This window comes from Mytilus californianus, unplaced genomic scaffold (assembly GCF_021869535.1).
Source record: "Mytilus californianus isolate M0D057914Y unplaced genomic scaffold, xbMytCali1.0.p SCAF_9, whole genome shotgun sequence".
Classification (NCBI taxonomy): domain Eukaryota; kingdom Metazoa; phylum Mollusca; class Bivalvia; order Mytilida; family Mytilidae; genus Mytilus; species Mytilus californianus.
In genome coordinates this window covers 69911349-69928626 of record NW_026262745.1, presented here as the reverse complement: position 1 = coordinate 69928626, position 17278 = coordinate 69911349, and the positions used below count along the sequence as shown (strand labels likewise).

Sequence of the window (17278 nt, the reverse complement as noted above, 5' to 3'; positions counted from 1 at the left end):
TCTATCATAAGAGAAATCAGTGTTAAAATGTATAGAACCTCAAGTCCGGCAACACATAAGAAGAATTTGGCATGTCTACCATTAAATAAATTAGCTGTTAACTGCATAGAACCTCAGGATCGACAACACATGTGAAGAAAGTGCCATGTCTATCATAAAAGAAATCAGTGCTAAAATGTATAGAACTTCAGGGTTTGCAACACATGTGAGGAAATTGTCATGTCTACAATGAGAGAAATCCTTTGTAAATGCTTAGAATCTCAGGAACGGCAACATATATGAGGAAATAGTCACGTTTCCTATGAGAGAAATCATTTGTAAAATGTATATATCTTCTGGATAGGCAACACAGGGGAAGAAATTGTCATGTCTACCATGAGAGAAATCAGTTGTAAACTGCATAGAACCTCAGGATCGGTAACACATGTAAGAATATTGTCATATCTGTCATGAGATAAATCAGTGCTAAAATGTATAGAACTTCAGGATCGGCAACACACGTTAGGAAATTGTCATGTCTATCATGAGAGAAATCAGTCCTAAAATGTAACGAACCTCATGATCGACAGCACATGTGAGGAAATTGTCATGTCTATCATGAGAGAAATCAGTCCTAAAATGTAACGAACCTCATGATCGACAGCACATGTGAGGAAATTGTCATGTCTATCATGAGAGAAATCAGTCCTAAAATGTAACGAACCTCATGATCCACAACACATGTGAGGAAATTGTCATGTCTATCATGAGAGAAATCAGTCCTAAAATGTAACGAACCTCATGATCGACAACACATGTGAGTAAATTGTCATGTCTATAATGAGAGAAATCAGTCCTCATATGTAACGAACCTCATGATCGACAACACATGTGAGGAAATTGTCATGTCTATCATGAGAGACATCAGTCCTAAAATGTAACGAACCTCATGATCGAAAACACATGTGAGGAAATTGTCATGTCTATCATTAGAGAAATCAGTCCTAAAATGTATAGAACCTCGGGATTGGCAACACATGTTAAGAAATTGTCATGGCTGTCATGAGTGAAATCAGTGCTGAAATGTATAGAACCTCAGGACCGGTAATACATGGAATGAATTTGGCATGTCTACCACGAGAGAAATCAGTTGTAAACTGTATACTAGTATATAGATTCTCAGGACCGGCAACACATGGGAGAAATTGTCAAGTCTACCATGAGAGAAATCAGTGCTAAAATGTATTGAACCTCAGGATCTGCAACGCATTTGAAGAAATTGTCAAAACTACCATGAGAGAAATCAGTTGTAATTTGCGTAGAACATCAGGATCGACAACACACGTGAAGAAATTGTCATGTCTATCATAAGAGAAATCAGTGTTAAAATGTATAGAACTTCAGGATCGGCAACACATGTTAAGAAATTGTCATGTCTATCACGATAGAAATTAGTGCTTGAATGTACAGAAATGATGTCGAGTAAATTTACTCTGCGTTTTAATATAGCATTGATAGCTTACTGCCTGAATATAGCTTATATTCTTAGCACTGGGACATTGAACAATTTCCATTGTGGAACAGATGTTCTACTTGAAATGGAAATTGTTGAACAGCTATAACTCAATTTAACTTGAGTACTGATCCAAACGGGAGGCCCTCGGTGCGCGTCCATGAATTTAACGTAAATTTATGACGAATAAATACCTTGGTGACGCGTCCTCAACCCCTAGACGATTAAGATGCTTGCGCAACTAACCTAAAGTCCTGGACTTCAATTGTAATTAAATAGGTTACTTTCAATGGTATTATTAAACGTGATGTATCAATCTTTTGCTGATAATAGAAACTTGCACAGCAGAACAAGTGATCCGTACAAAAAGATGATGTAATTTCAATGTCATTTTTAAATGCGGTTTATTTCTTTTGACAGTAAGTGTTGCGTTAAAAACATTCTTATTTCACAAAATGACTTGGATTTTCATCGCTGTATCCTTTTTTTTTACATTTTTATACGGAAAATATTTACATTCTTGAGTAAATAGAATTATGAAACTGTCACTTTTAAAGAGAAAAACATTTTAAGCAGAGACATAAGCAGTTTCTGCACATACAGAGCTATGCATCAAAAAGTCTTAAAACATCGAAATAAACCGTTATGCAATGTATACTAAAATTGTTCAATGAAGTTTCAAATCTTTTCATACTGAATAAATTCATAAGTAATAATGTACATTTTACAGTGTGTAACCACATTTTCAGAGGGTCGTGAAGGGGAATATTGTTACGAAAGAAAGTGAATTTAAAGTGAAATATGAAGTGCGCACTGTGTATTCTTTTTATTTTGAACTATATATACTTTAAATACACATCGGAAAACAACAGTTTAGTACGAGAGCACTGGCGAACGAAACGAAACAAACGAAAAAATCATCCTTCGTCACCCTCTTTAATTGTTAGGTCCATTACAAAGTCGTTAGATGTTTTATTTATGTAAAAATCAACAAAATACATCACACCTGAGGTTTATCCAAGTGGAAGTAACTCGTACTTCTCACCCGACTTCTTTGATGTAACTCACCCATCAATAAACACGGAATATTGAAAATTTCAATATTAAAATCTATATTCTCACCCGTACAGGTGTTCAATATATACCCTTGACTCAATAACTATGTGGTTTTAGTTGGTAAATTATAATTCATCACCACTGAGTCCAGTAGTCAGCACTTCAGTGTTGACATAAATTGCCATTGATATGAATTTTGAATTTTTTCGAAATACTAAGGATTTTCTACCCCAGGAATAGATTACGTTAACTTTATTTAGCAAAATCTCGTATTTAATTTGGCCTTAAGTTTAACTTTTTAGATTCGCGCATCTGTGACTGATGAGTCTTTTTTAGATGAAACGCTCGTCTGGCTTACAAAATTCTAATCCTGGTAGCTATGATTAGTTTATTAGTTGGTAAATTATAATTCGTGTGGCAAAATCGCCACCTTTTGTAGTAACATGTATATTGTGCAATGCTCCTCCTAATGCAACCGATTTTTTTTGAAGCAATAGAAGCACCACTTTAGTCTGGTTGTCTCCACCTTTAAGTTAAAGTTTGAGAAAATCAAGACCAAAGGATTCTGTTTATAATCTAACACAATGTTTGAAACACAGAACATTTAATAAGTGGTCGAATTCATGTTTTAAACTAGATACATACGTGCTTTACTTTAATTGTCTTTTTTTAATAACAGAGTATATATAGATTGGATGCGTTTATTTTCAATGACATAACTGCTACATGATACAATTGGCAACTAAATCGAGAAGGCAAAGAAATACGTGCAACACATGGTCGAAAAATACTTAGTGATAAGCAATAGTCCACAAAACACAAAAAAAAACTAGGATTGCGCAATACGTCACGAACAAGAAAAGGTTAAACTCCGGAACTCCGGAACTCCGGAAGGGTAGGCAGTTATTCTTGTTGCTTTAATCCACATGGTTATTGTTGGAATTGTAAATAATGAATAAATTAATAGATAAATAAATATGGAGTAAGGTGATATACATATATATGTATATGATAAAACGGTCACGAACCCCGTTGTTAATTTTGAAATATACACGAAAAACAAGTTTAAAAAAGTTAAACCAAATAAATGACATTTGATTTTAATCTTGAAAAATTAAACAAAACTTTTCATTGAGTAAATAAACACTCCTGTCGTATTTATCAGGATTTTGACATATAAAAGCCGATTTTCTGGTTAAAAGTGCGAAATACAGGATATTCTCAAGAGGGTAGTGTATTACCTGAATAGAGGAAAGCAATAATCTACGAAAATGGAGATTTTCAAATGAAAATGTCCTGCGTTTTAAGTGGCATTTACCCATTCAAAATACTATTTAGTGCATTTAAACGCCCTTGTTATAAATTTGAAATTAATTTTCACCCTACGTTGATAAAGAACTGAGGAGATACCCTTTTATAGCGCATTTTAAGTGCAGAGACGGGGCCACAGAGAACCGAGGTATCATTAATTTCTTCCTACATTTAACAGCGAAAACTACTGAGGCGTTCAAAATGTGTGTGAAAATTTGAATAGGAATATTTAATTTTTCAAGTGTTTAGTGTCATTTTTGACAGTTACAAATTGTTTAGGACTCTACATATACTCAACGGGGTACATCCTATTCGGAAAAGTTCGAACAGGAATTCTTTTAACATGAAACACCTGTGAATCGTTCCATTTTGACATAAGTTCATATTGTTGAAAATGTGAAAAATTGCTATTTTACGTGCACAACCTGCATCATGTAAAGATTTGTTACGGAAGTAATTTAATTAATTCATGGAATGACACACATTGGGTTTGCTTCTTCTCGCCTCACTTGAAACTTCTCAAAATACCTAGGTGAACAAGAAATGAACCGTTTAGACTTATCAATGTGGTTGGCTAAGCTCAATTCTGTTGATTTGCTTTTGTTTTTGTTTTTTGTTTTTTGTTTTTTGTTTTTTTGTTTATAGATATAAGAAGATGTGGTATGAGTGCCAACGAGACAACTCTCCATCCAAGTCAAAATTTATAAAAGTAAATTTACCATTATAGGTCACAGTACGGTCTTCAACACGGAGCCTTGGCTCACACCGAACAGTAAGCTATAAAGGGCCCCCAAAATTACTAGTGTAAAACCATTCAAACGGGAAAACCATTTTGACATAAGTTCATATTGTTGAAAATGTGAAAAATTGCTATTTTACGTGCACAACCTGCATCATGTAAAGATTTGTTACGGAAGTAATTTGATTAATTCATGGAATGACACACATTGGGTTTGCTTCTTCTCGCCTCACTTGAAACTTCTCAAAATACCTAGGTGAACAAGAAATGAACCGTTTAGACTTATCAATGTGGTTGGCTAAGCTCAATTCTGTTGATTTGCTTTTGCTTTTGTTTTTGTTTTTTGTTTTTTGTTTTTTTTGTTTATAGATATAAGAAGATGTGGTATGAGTGCCAACGAGACAACTCTCCATCCAAGTCAAAATTTATAAAAGTAAACCATTATAGGTCACAGTACGGTCTTTAACACGGAGCCTTGGCTCACACCGAACAGTAAGCTATAAAGGGCCCCCAAAATTACTAGTGTAAAACCATTCAAACGGGAAAACCAACGGTCTAATCTATATAAAAAACGAGAAACACTTATGAACCACATCAATTATGTTTGGTTTGGTTATTGTTTTTTTTATTTCATTTGTTTTTTGTTTTTGTTTTTGTTTCGTTTTGTTCCGTTCCGTTTTGTTGTTTTGTTTTGTTTTTTTTATGGGGGGAGGGGAGGGTCTCCTTTTGTGTTATTTTGGGACTTTTGTTTTGATTGTAGATCTTTGGTATATTTTCTTAATTTTTCCCATGCTCTTGTTTTTTGTTTTTTTTTAAAACAAACTTAAAATACTTGGGACGATTTAGAGGTTGGCATTTAGTATGCATATCCTCGTTTTTTACGACCAAATGTCGACATCTGGTAAATGACGTCTTTTCTCGTGTTATTGTATCTCTTCTATTTTTTTGGGTTAATTTGTTTTTAATTGACGTATACCCCATCTTCTGTGTACAAAAGTTAACAATGAAATACCTAATACAGGTATGTTAAAATGAATAAATATGTCCTTATGACTTTACCAAAAAAGTCCGTTGTGCCATAAACAAGAGATAAGAAATCAACACATTTTCGAAATTGTTTCAATTAAAAATTCAGTATATATGAAGTTGAGAATTCAGTATTTATGATTCAAGCAGCAAGAAGACATCTTCAACGGTCAAAGTGCATGAGCAAATAAATACTGAATTCTCAAATGAATAAATACTGAATTCTTAACCTTATAATTACTCGGAATTCTCAACTTAATAATTACTGAACTCTCAACTTCATATGTACTGAATTCTCAGCTTCATAAATACTGAATTCTCAAATTCATAAATACTGAATTCTCAACTTCATAAATACTGAATTTTTAACTTCATAAACACTGAATTCCTAACTTTCTAAATACTGAATTCTCTACTTTATAATTACTGAATTCACAACTTTATAAATACTGAATTCTCAACTTCATATATACTGAATTCTCTACTTCTTAAATACCGAATTCTCAACTTTATAAATACTGAATTCTCTACTTCATAAATACTGAATTTTCAACTTCATAAATACTGAATTCTCTACTTCATAAATACTGAATTCTCTACATCATAAATACCGAATTGTCAACTTTATAAATACTGAATTCTCTACTTCATGAATACAGAATTCTCTACATCATAAATACTGACTTCTTAACTTTATAATTATTGAATTTTCAACTTGCATGATGTATAGTCCGCAATGCTACCAGATTGAACTTGTAGTGTTTGTGTCACATGCACACCATTCAGTTTAACACTGTTACAGACTATCCTAAATCACCCTGCTTATAAATTGACTTTGAAATATAATCGTTTTTCTGCTACTCCAAATTCACAAGTCGCGTTGCCAGACACGCAATGTAGTAAGCCAGTGACAATGTATTAGCTTGTGATTAGGTCAGTTTATGGGAAACCACTAGTCGTAGGTCCATGATATTTGGTATGCAGTTGTATGAGCATTGGCACATCGCATTTTTCCATGGATATTATTTTACAGAGGAGTGCTGACTGCTATTGCTGGTAAAACACTCGGGGAAGAAACGTCCATTAGCAGTGACATTAACCCAGTGATAAAAACTCTTCAAAGATACCAGGCTTATAATTTAGTCGTCAGACGCGCTTTTCGTCTACATATAAATAATCAGTGGCACTCAAAATAAAACAGTTGGAAGGAAAAATCAAACACAGGTACTTTTCTGTAAAACTATATATACCTATCTACTTTTACCTAAAAGTATTAAGGATAGGTATGTAGGTATATTTTTTACCGAGACAAGTGTCTGTGAAATCAAATACGATTTTGAAGCGATTGAAAACGAAAAATTCAAAACAGATGTGCCAAATCTGGTTAGACCATCAATGCATTTGGTTAAACCTTAAGTGTTTTATACATTGATTTACAGAAAATGGCTGTAGAAGGGTGACACGCATTTTGGATGTGTGATATAAGGGGTAAAAAAAATAAAATGGGGTTGTGGGATATAGGGTGTTAAAAGCTGGGACCTGAGAAAAAGAAGGAAAAAAAGTGGGATTTAGTAAAAAAATACAATAAACAGTTGGATTTGAGAAATGAGTACCCCGTGTCACTCCCTCGTGGTACATGATACATGATAAATCACACCACAAGAGAGTTGACTGCTAGGCTCATGAGATACACTTGGGGACGAAAGATATCTTTCGTAATACTCCGTCATCTATTTTTTTCTGTTAATTTATAAAACAATAGTATATAGATACAGGTCATCATAGAAAGTTGGTGTTTAGACAATCTTATGAGACTAAATCTAGATCTTCCCAATTGTAAGAAAATTCATGTGGAAATTATAAATGCGCTTATCCTGCAATCGAACATTCTTCTATACAAATGTAGGTGTACAGTTAACACGAAGCTATAAACAACGTATAGTATAAGTTTACTGATAACCTGCTTCTGTTGCGAGCTTATGGCAATGTTCAAATTACAGTTTATGTCACAGACCAATTTAGGGTCCTCATCTCGCTCCGCGTTTAACTCGTTTGGGATTAAACATAAATAAACGTTTAAGCTCAATGATAAATTTTAAGATAAAAATAATATAAAATGTATTTATACTCCCTGTGAAACAGGAGAAAAGCTCAACGAGCCTCGTTTTCCCCTCTATTTCTAAAGTTTGTAGAAATAAATTTTATATTTTCCTACACTGTACGAATATTGTATATTTATCAGAAATTAAAGTTTATTGAAAGCTTCATTACAAAAATAGTACAATATTCTGTGGTATGTTATCCCATTTACATGTTGACAGTTTTAATTCAAAACAGGATCTGATACATACTTTAACAAGACAAGTAAGTACATTTGTTTTCTTCTCGGAAAAGAGATCGCAACCCTGCAACATTAAACTTTTCTAATCCGTCTGAATGTGTCAAGAAACATTCAGTTTTTAGGTGTTTTCTTCTGAAATTGCAAAATTCAACAGGATATATAGAAACTGTTAATAGTTGTTTATTTCATAAGCTTACATTTTAAATATCAAATTTATAACGATTATAAAATATGCCATTTTCAATAGGATAAAATTCAAATTTTGATCTATTTTATACCATTTTATAAACTGGGTAGATTTGATTGTTCGCTATTTATTCGCTCGACTGAGAATATCTCATCTCAAAACGTATTAAGAAGGATTATGCTAATTTTCAACAGTTTCGCTATTATTTGATAAATGTCCCATTTAAAATGAAAAACCTTGGGTACCATAAGCATATGATATATTAAAATGAGAAAGAGTAGAATTGATGTAAAATGTCATTTTATCAATAAAACATTTTCGTGATAAATCTGTGAGATTCGTGTTTCTTTTTTCATTTTATATGGTGCTGTACTTGGGGAGTATTGTGTGAAATTTAGTTTTTCAGTGCAGTATATCAAGATGGGTTAATCCAGTTTGATGATGACAAGTTTTGTTGCCCAAATAACCATAGTATAAAAAGAGTTTGAATTATTATAAATAGATTTCAATCTTTATAGACCACACATGGGTACTTGCATTCATTTTATATAAACTTCTCAACATAATGGAGAGACGCTGACATTATATTTCAGTATATATTCCTAGTTTGCATAAACGAAATGCGATTCTTCGATAGCGTCTTGAACTAGGTCACTGCATGCACAGTATACGTATTTGCATCGATTTCAGACGCCTTGATCTTGCCCTCTTAAACTTTTCAAAAACCATTTCTAGACAATAGTAATTTCATGTTGCTTCAATCCGTATTTCTCAGTTTTGTGCCAATACCAAAAAAAGACAAATATTTTTATCATAACGCGATCTGTAGTATATGTTTTACAGTTTTTTCTTTGAACTAATTTCCTCTACAAACCGTGTGGGAAATTTTGAAATGTTTCTCTAAATTCTTTATATTGACAGCAGTAAAAGTTCTTTACTGTATTGCACATTAGACATAGATGAGGGTCTGGATGGTGTTAACAGAATAGAGAATACTGGAAAAAACGGGCAGAATAAAGGGCTCAAATAATAAAGAATAGAGGAAAATGGACCAAAAAATAAAGGATGAGAAAATAATGGGGTGCTAAAATATAAAGAATGAAGAATAATGGGCCAAAAATATATAAAGATTACAGAAAAATGGGCTAAAATACTAAAGAATACAGAAATGAAGGACCCCCATCCACAACCTCATAGATTGCCTCTCCAATTTCCCTCTGCAAGAGCTATATGTTATATCTTAAAATTTATATTGTATATATGTTTATTGCTTTTGGTATACTATTATACCATGCAAGGTGAAGTAATAGGAACTGTTATTATTGCGTTCCAGTGGCGGTTTCAGGATTTTCGAAAAATGGTGAGACAACGGAGTCGGCGGGTCCACATACAAAGTTTGCCTAAAAGAGCAGTAAAAAATCAGTAAAATATAACTATAACTTCAATTTTTTACCATGTAGGAAAAACGCTTTGCACCACACCTAGGTCCAACCTTGCATTCGATACTCTTATAGTCAATAGTGAGGACTAACATAGGTTAATACAGAATGTGATATAAACCAACAGGGACCTAAAATAGTAGATCCAATTTAAGATGATCTTTGGCTGAGATTATTTGCTACCTGATGAGTTTGAAATCTCTGAAATGTACAAAAACCAATCAACTAATCATTTATTATAATCAATCGATGAAATTTGAATAAATTATGAGAAAGTGTGTGGATTTGTGAAAAATTAAAAAATTACAAGAAATTAGTTACTTCGTTGCAAAAACTCTGTTACAAGTAAGCGTATATATGTCTTTAAAAATGTATTATGTAAAGATGCAACAGTTTCTATATGGCTAAAACGAAAAAAAGTTTGATTTTGACTAAACTTAAGTTTTTTCGAGAAAAAAAACACATAAGGATTCGAAATACTTTTCTTACGTTGTGTCAACTGTTTTTTAAACGTTTTCTATTAAATTAAAACAGAGTTTGCGTTTTTAAATGAAACCAAAGATAAAAAAAAAATATATCTTCGAACAGAACCGTGAAGTTACATTTTTAATAATAAATTTCAAATCAAATAATAGAAATTATTTAAAAAAAAAAGGCACTCACATCAATAGGTATGCTCTGGTTATCGGAGCTAACATGATATAAGTATAACAAATTATTTCTAAATTCATCTTTTCTGTTTTATTGTATTCTTGGGTTGATTCATCCCTCGTCTATTTTTATTAAAATCTATATAAATATATACTCGAAAAGGCAAAAATAGAACTATATCGTATTCTTTTGTATCTGTTTAAAACTGTGAAAACAGAAATAAAATTGTATTACTGCGTGTAAAAAATAAAGTCATTGGTATGTATTTGAAATAGGTAAACATCATTGTAATAATATTAGTCTCTCTCTCTCTCTCTCTCTCTCTCTCTCTCTCTCTCTCTCTCTCTGTGTGTATTTTGAGAAGCTTTAGTTTGGATATATTTTATTGGTCAGAATTTATCATTTGTAGGTAATTTTCTGAAGAGCCGAAAATATTCCCTTTTTCAGTGTACAAAATTATGATATTATTCCAAATAAATTTGATATGGAAAAGGGAAAAAGACTAAACGCAGCATATTTTAGTGACATTTATGAACAATCTGTTTGTGGTAAATAAAGGCATTAGACAATTTTTTATGTGTGTCATAATTTTTAAGTTGTGGCTTGTAAATATGAAAAATATTTTAAAAAATAAGATAAAATATTACTTCAAAGAGTAAACAAAATAAGCATTTATTTATATATAAAATATGTAAAAATACAAACACATTTAAATCTTTGGTTGATTCGATGGTCTTTGGTTTAATTTCTTAAAACATTGAGAACAGTCTCCACAATTGAAAAATGGACGGAAAAAAGCATCACAAAAAGCACATTAATTTAGCGTCACAAATACGTATAACATGGTTGTCCAGGTTGGGGCTCAGTCCAGGAACACGCTGGGATTAAATCTGGAATTGTTGAATTACAAAATGCTTGTGGAAAAGTCGGCAGGGGAATGTCATTCAAATTCGTTTCAAAACAATTATTGCTAAATGCCATATTGTCGTTAAATTGCTGATTTCGTGTATCATTTGTAAACGAATTTTGAAAATTGTCAAAATTATCTCCTAGGAAAAGCTGTCCGTTCATATTACTGTCCTGAATAGGAAATTGTTGTAACCATTGATTATTTTGATTTTGATTCGACAAACCTGGTGATATGCTACTTAAGCTCTCCGATGAATCCGAAAAAGAACGCGGACTACAGTTCCCAACACTACTGTCACAACCGGGTGTAGTCGAACTATCCCTACCCGTGTCGTTCCACGGACCAGATAACAATTCTTGCAAATCAGTCGGTCCTAAAATTGATTCTAATGTGTCTGTTGGTAACTGGATAGAAGAAAAGTCAGTGCCATTTGTTGGTAACAATCCGTTCAAGTTTCCATATTGTTTATTGACTTCAAGAGCTGTTGGTTCTGTGAAAAAAGATGGCGGTAAATTCCTTTTACGCAATGGAACTTTAGAGGAACCATTACAAGCTTTTGTCGCCGGGTCAGCACAACATTTTTCATGTAAAGTTCTTGGATCAAACAGAGCCTGTAGTGATTTTATTTGAAGTCCAATTTGTGAATTTTCCTTCCTTTGAATTTTTGCTGGTGGTCCATTATAGCAATTGTTTTTCCCGTCGCCTCCATCTTTTCCCGAACACCGCTTAAGCTGTTTCTGGAGATATTTACGATGATTGACTTTACGTTTTGATTTTGAAGGTTTGTCTAATGCTAATTTAATGTTACTAGACGCCATGTCGACAAAACTAAGCAGATTTAACGTAGCATCGTCCTGTCCGTGATGATGGATCTCTTCTTCCCCAGGGTCGGGGAATCCCATGGGCTGCATAATGCCTGTCATATCCTCTACGTTTAACATCACATACTATTATTTCTTCGTTCTATAAAAAAAAATTCTTGAAGATTTTCCAAGTTGCACACAAAGTGAATCCAGGTTAATTGCAGGTGTGCGCCGTCACATCAAGGTGTAAAACGTTTCAGTGATCTGTCTGCTCTGAGTTACTTCTCTCTTATAGTATTCCTTTGACACTCTTAATGACACCGATTAAGCATAAATTTCTTTTAAGAGACATATTTGTTATAATCCGCTAATGTCCATCAAAAGCATCGCCAGTCCATTTGTTTAGAGTTAGGGGTTAAGTTAGCTTCATAAAGCTTGATGTCTTCTTCATTGAACGCAGGTAGCACTCTATTGTTCCCGTCAGCCAGTAGATTTAACTTCGTCTTCTTTTTACGACCCGGAAAAGGCGTACAATGGCTGCCGTCATCAAAAGATGGAGAATATTAATCCGTTTTTACATGTTTTACAAAGCAAGTGGGCTGTCTTTTGAAGAGGTACATTCATGGGGTTTTATTTGAACTGTCAACCTTAAGGTCGTGTCAAGAAAATAACAGCTAGAAAAGGTTAATGGGATGGGAATACAGATGTGCAAAAAAATATGGTCTTTTTTCAAAATGGACTTAAAAGGAATAAAGTACAATAAAGTAATTAGGATAGGTTAAAACATCGTGCAGACCATATGATTGAACATATCTATGTTAAGACTACAGTATAATAGTAATAATACTATACTTTGACAAAACAGTTTTACAGATAAAGTAAAATGGAGTTATACTTAAGGGCATTTGACAAAACAGTTTAACATAACAATTTTTTTTAATGACATTGGTGTATTGTATTTCTGGAAAGTTGCACAGAAATCGCCAATTATTTCTCGATTTTTACACCATTGAAAAGCAAGAATGTGCGTAAATTTTACCATTTTCTCAAGTATAAAAGAGACTAAAAAAAGTAATGAATACTGCGTTTACGCGTGTTTTTTAATGTGAATATATATTAATAAACTTACATATAAATATACACTGAGACTTACATTTTAATTAACTGTATGTCTTGTTAATCCGAGAACCGTTTACGCGGGTTTGTTTTTCTCTTTTATTTTTTTTTGTTTTTGGTGTGAATATATTAATAAACTTACATAAATACACTGAGACTTTCATATTGATTAACTATATGTCTTGTTATATTGGTTTAGTTGATGATGTAGTATTATCAATTATTAAATTCATTTAAATCCTAGAACCGTTTACGCAGTTTTTTTCTCTCTTTTAGTTTTTTGTTTGATTGTAAATATATTAATAAACTTACATAAATACACTGAGATTTTCATATTAATTAACTATATGTCTTGTTATATTGGTTTAGTTGATGATGTAGTATTATTAATTAGTTTGAGGTTTGCTTAAGTCAAGTCCATGCATATTCTGGAGGATTTATAAATACAGTCATATATTATCAGGAAGATCCAAGACGTGTGTTGGAAGAAAGCATCACTGCAGGAAGATCCAAGACGTGTGTTGGAAGAAAACATCACTATTTAGTGTCAAGGAACAGTAAACGGGCTATGTCACAGATTTTGGTAAAATTTTGCGTACAACTTTGGCTCGTCACAGTGAGATATATCTGAAAATCGAAAAAAAATCCTTTATCTTTAACCATAAGGTCGCCGACTTTGTTTCTTGTGTATTCACCAATCTGTTACCTTGTTGGTAGTGAAAATCGTCAAAAATCGAAGTTTTGCGGCCTATTTCGATGTTTTGTGGTATTTTTTCACCTTATACACTACTTTTTTTTTAAAGATGTTGACCGTTTAAACAAAGTCGGTGACTCTAATAGTATCTTACATCGTTAAAAACAAAAATATTTGTACCAACAACATATAGTTTTAAGAAAAGTCTATGTATCGAAAAATGGATATTTGATGATTTTAAGACAAATTTAAGAAGGTATTTCGCCGATTTTATGTGCTTTCTATAAAAATGTTCACCTATTTTTAAAGAATTCAATCAGTAATTTTTCAGAAAATAAGAGAAATTAATGCATTATTTTTTTCGATTTTCAGTTACAATTCAACGAGCCAAAGTTGAATGCAAAATTTTAAGAAAATCTGTGACATGGCCCATTTACTGTAACTTTACCTTAAATGTTATGGAACCGTACCAACAGCGGTTTTGAAAGTTTATAAAAAATTAGCCCCCTTCACGTTTTCACGCTCAGACATATAAATATACTTATTCCTATTAATAGTAAAGGGCTAAAATAAACCAATATATCAACTATAAGAGTATGAAAGACCTTCTATACTCCAACCTAAAAAAAAAAGGTCGACGGGCATTTTATTAGATTTTACCCCACAAAATTTTAGCGTGAATGAATGAAATTTTGCATAACAAACAATACTTTCAGGAAATGTCTTTTTACAATGAATTCTGATAAACAAATTACTAATTGTTACATATTTTAGTTTCACTAGGTCACCATTTTATACCATTGCAAAGCCGTAAAATACAAATCAATTTAGCTTTGTTACGCCTCAATCGCAATGTGACACAATGCTTGCCGACGTGTCCAGAATTCAAATTTTAGATTTTTGGAGACTTATAATATGTCTTTATTACATATAAATATGTTTTATTGCCCTATTTCTTAGTTTATTTTTCAGAAAATATATTCTTTTGATAACAAATGATCCGTTATACTAGCAATTAATAGTCAAAAATTTACCAAAATGGAACTGAATTTGATAGTCTCTGATTTATTGCTGTGTGGTGAAATTTTTATACAATAAATCTTCCAAATTATCGTAAATATTTCATAATACTTATTGTTATATTAATTTAATGTTGAACGAACACTAACAGAAAATAAAGTCGTTTTTGACTACTGGCCAACCTTTTCACTTTCAATATGTACTTCTCTTTTCAAGTGTGCAAATATTAAAGACGTGAGAAAGTAACAACTCTAAATTCAGCCCTTAACAAAAAGTTGAACAAAATTTCTAGGGTTTTTTTATCAACTTTTCCGACAATGTTAACGTTCAGAATTGCAAGAATAATTTGACCTCGGGACATTTTTAGCTCACCGAGGCCCGAAGGGCCCCATGTGAGCTTATGCCATCACTTGGCGTCCGTCGTCTGTCGACGACTGTCGTCGTAAACTATTTCAAAAATCTTCTCCTCTGAAACTACTGGGCCAAATACCTTCAAACTTTAACTAAATCCTTTAGGGTATCTAGTTTATAAATTGTATCCGAAGTTTTGATCCATCGACAAACATGGCCGCCATGGCTAAAAATATAACATAGGGGTCAAATGCAGTTTTTTGGCTTATATCTCAAAAACTTAAGCTTTTAGAGCAAATCTGACATGGGTAAAATTGTTCAATTGGTCAAGATCTATCAGCTCTCAAATTTTCAGACGAAACGAACAACTCATTGTTGGGTTGCTGCCACCGAATTGGTAGTTTTAAAAAAATTTTTACAGTTTTTTGTTATTATTTTGAATATTATTATAGATATATATAAACTGTAAGCAGCAATAATGTTCAGCAAAGTAAGATCTACAAAAAAGTTAATATGACCATAATTGTCAATTGACCCCTTAAGGAGTTATTGCCCTTTATTTTAAAGACAATTTACACAATTTGTTCATCAAGTTTGCTAACATTTAAAAATCTTCTCCTCTGAAATACAGGTGAGCGATTCAGGCTCTTGAGAGCCTCTTGTTTTAAACACTCATCAAAAATATAATTTAATGATCTTAAATGCTATAGGAAAAATTAATTGCTTGATTGATTAATGATTACTTAACATCTCGTCTGCGCAAAAAAGTGATATTAAGCGACGAGTTATAGGAAAAATAACAATGTATTGGGAAATATTGATACAAAAACCGAAAAAATCAATAAGTCGACACAAAATATATTAATATACATATATACCCCAAGCATACTATGCCATTTTAATCCGGGTTCGACCCGAATTAGTTAATCCAGTTTAGAATTATGAAGTTTGAACGTCTTAACCCGGGGCAAACCCGGATTAAAATTACCCCTCATCATCGGTGGAGCTAATGTGGGGTGAACAGGGATTAATTGCCTCGCCCTCTGTATGTGAATGTAAAATGGAGTAAATGTAATTAAGGTTGTTATTATGCTAACCGATACGACGTTTGATTGCGTCAATCGAAATTACAAAATGTGTCGGAACGACATGAATGGCCCATCTCACGAAAAAAAAGAAGCTTGAAGCCATTAATGGGAGTGGAAATTTGAGAATGAAAGTCCGTATAACTGTTATTTTCACGAAATTTTGGCAAAAATCCGCAGAGCTGAACCAAACATAAATTCGACCTGTAACTCATCATTGTAGAATCACATACTAAAAATCAGCTCAACAAGTGAAGGCGTTTAGAAAAGAAAGTCTGTATAAAGGTTATTTTCACGAAATTTTCAAAGTCCAAAGCCCGTTTGCGGCAAAAATTAGCGAAGCGGAACCAAACGTAAACTCCATTTGTCACTCATCATAGTAGACTCGCGTACAAAAACTCAGCTCAATATGTGCAGGCGTTTAGAAAAAAGTCCGTATAACTATTCTTTGGGGAATGACGAAATGACAGATTGACGGAATGACGGATAAGGGTAAACTATATGACCCCGAACACTTTGTGGCGGGGCCATAAAATCTTACAAATATAATTGATCGTAAGGTAAACTGAAATGTTTTTATAAATGACTTACTAGTATTTTTACTCGTGAGAATTTTTATGAAATGAGTCCCAGATCATTGGCGAAACAGCAGAATCAGTTGTAAGCCAAAAAATGCGGATACTTGGGACAAGAAGAAAACAAGAATCTAGGTATATATATACAGTTTATTCATCCACTCAATCTTATTAAAATATAGAACTCGGATTGTTCATCCACAGGGAATATCATGTATTTGCAATCATGGGAAGGGAGGTGGATGATGCGAGTTTCCACTGAATCGCTCAGAAGGATGTATAAGGATTTCAGACTTTGTAATAATTAATACAGCTGTGATGCAACGAATGTAAAGAACTCCTGTGGACAGACGCCAGTAACAATTTTGGCGCATACGTGTCTATTTTTGTTGACAGGGAAAATCCTAAAGTGGGTTTATTTAACTTTGGCAAGTGTGAACTATGGCACTTCAAACGTTTCGTGAACCGGGTAATTATCTCGG

The 17278-nt window shown here is 32.9% G+C and overlaps 1 protein-coding gene and 1 long non-coding RNA gene across 2 annotated transcripts in view; one reads left to right on the top strand and one right to left on the bottom strand.

Annotated features, from left to right (window-relative positions):
• The window catches only part of LOC127715199 (uncharacterized), a 507760-nt gene that overhangs the window by 390897 nt on the left and 99585 nt on the right, over positions 1 to 17278 (top strand). The window lies entirely within an intron of this gene.
• Positions 11004 to 12398, bottom strand: LOC127715179 (uncharacterized). Its single transcript, XM_052221218.1, has one exon. It carries the CDS (start codon positions 12091 to 12093, stop codon positions 11068 to 11070), a length of 1026 nt encoding a protein of 341 aa, XP_052077178.1. The 5' UTR covers positions 12094 to 12398; the 3' UTR covers positions 11004 to 11067.